The sequence below is a fragment of the Buceros rhinoceros genome, unplaced genomic scaffold (genome assembly GCF_000710305.1).
Source record: "Buceros rhinoceros silvestris isolate BGI_N320 unplaced genomic scaffold, ASM71030v1 scaffold22723, whole genome shotgun sequence".
NCBI classification, from domain to species: Eukaryota; Metazoa; Chordata; class Aves; order Bucerotiformes; family Bucerotidae; genus Buceros; species Buceros rhinoceros.
The window spans coordinates 10,348-10,969 of NW_010405662.1; the positions used below are offsets into that span (position 1 = coordinate 10,348).

The window sequence follows — 622 nt, forward strand, 5'->3', positions numbered from 1 at the left end:
TTAGCTTTGGCTTTTGGTACCTGCCTTCGCAGACCACGGTGTGGCTCCTGCCTGCCTGTGGCTCCACACGGAGGTGGGACGGATGGAGAGTGTCCCTGTCCTGCTGTAGCACTCCTGAAACCAGCTTCTTGTGCGTGTGCTGAGCCATCCCTGCTGTCCTGCTCTCTCTTCTGCAGATCCAGGTGGAGGGCAGGAGCATCGACTTCATAAAGCACAACGCCCGCAACGCCAAGCGGGCCCCGCTGCGCCGCTCCCAGTCCCTGCAGGCGCTGGCTGACCTGCTGGAGCAGAGGCACCGGGAGCAGGAGGAGTACAACGCCAAGCAGAAGGGCCACGTCCCCCAGTAGTACGTAACCCCGCTCTGGCCCACAGGACTTCCTGTAACAAGCCCCCTTGCCTGCACCTTCACCTTCACCCCAGCTTCTGCGCGGAAAGGTGGGGTGCCACGGCTGGAGACTCTCCAGCCGTGTGCGAGCAGCGCGGTTTCCCGTGGCCTGGGGAATAAATGCCATCCCTCCCTGGTTCTGGGCGTAACGAGCATCCCTGTGGCCGGGCTCAGGAGGGGTTTTCTCTCCTCCTCCCTGGCTGTGGTAGCCAGTGAGGGGTCCCGGCCCCTGGCGGG

At 63.8% G+C, this 622-nt stretch overlaps 1 protein-coding gene across 1 annotated transcript in view; it reads left to right on the forward strand.

The window, feature by feature from the left end:
• Positions 1-622, forward strand: part of ENKD1 (enkurin domain containing 1) — a 9,127-nt gene that overhangs the window by 7,369 nt on the left and 1,136 nt on the right. The window contains 2 exon segments of the mRNA XM_010133825.1: positions 177-343; positions 421-436. Of these exon segments, the coding sequence (XP_010132127.1) occupies positions 177-343; positions 421-436 (183 nt within the window).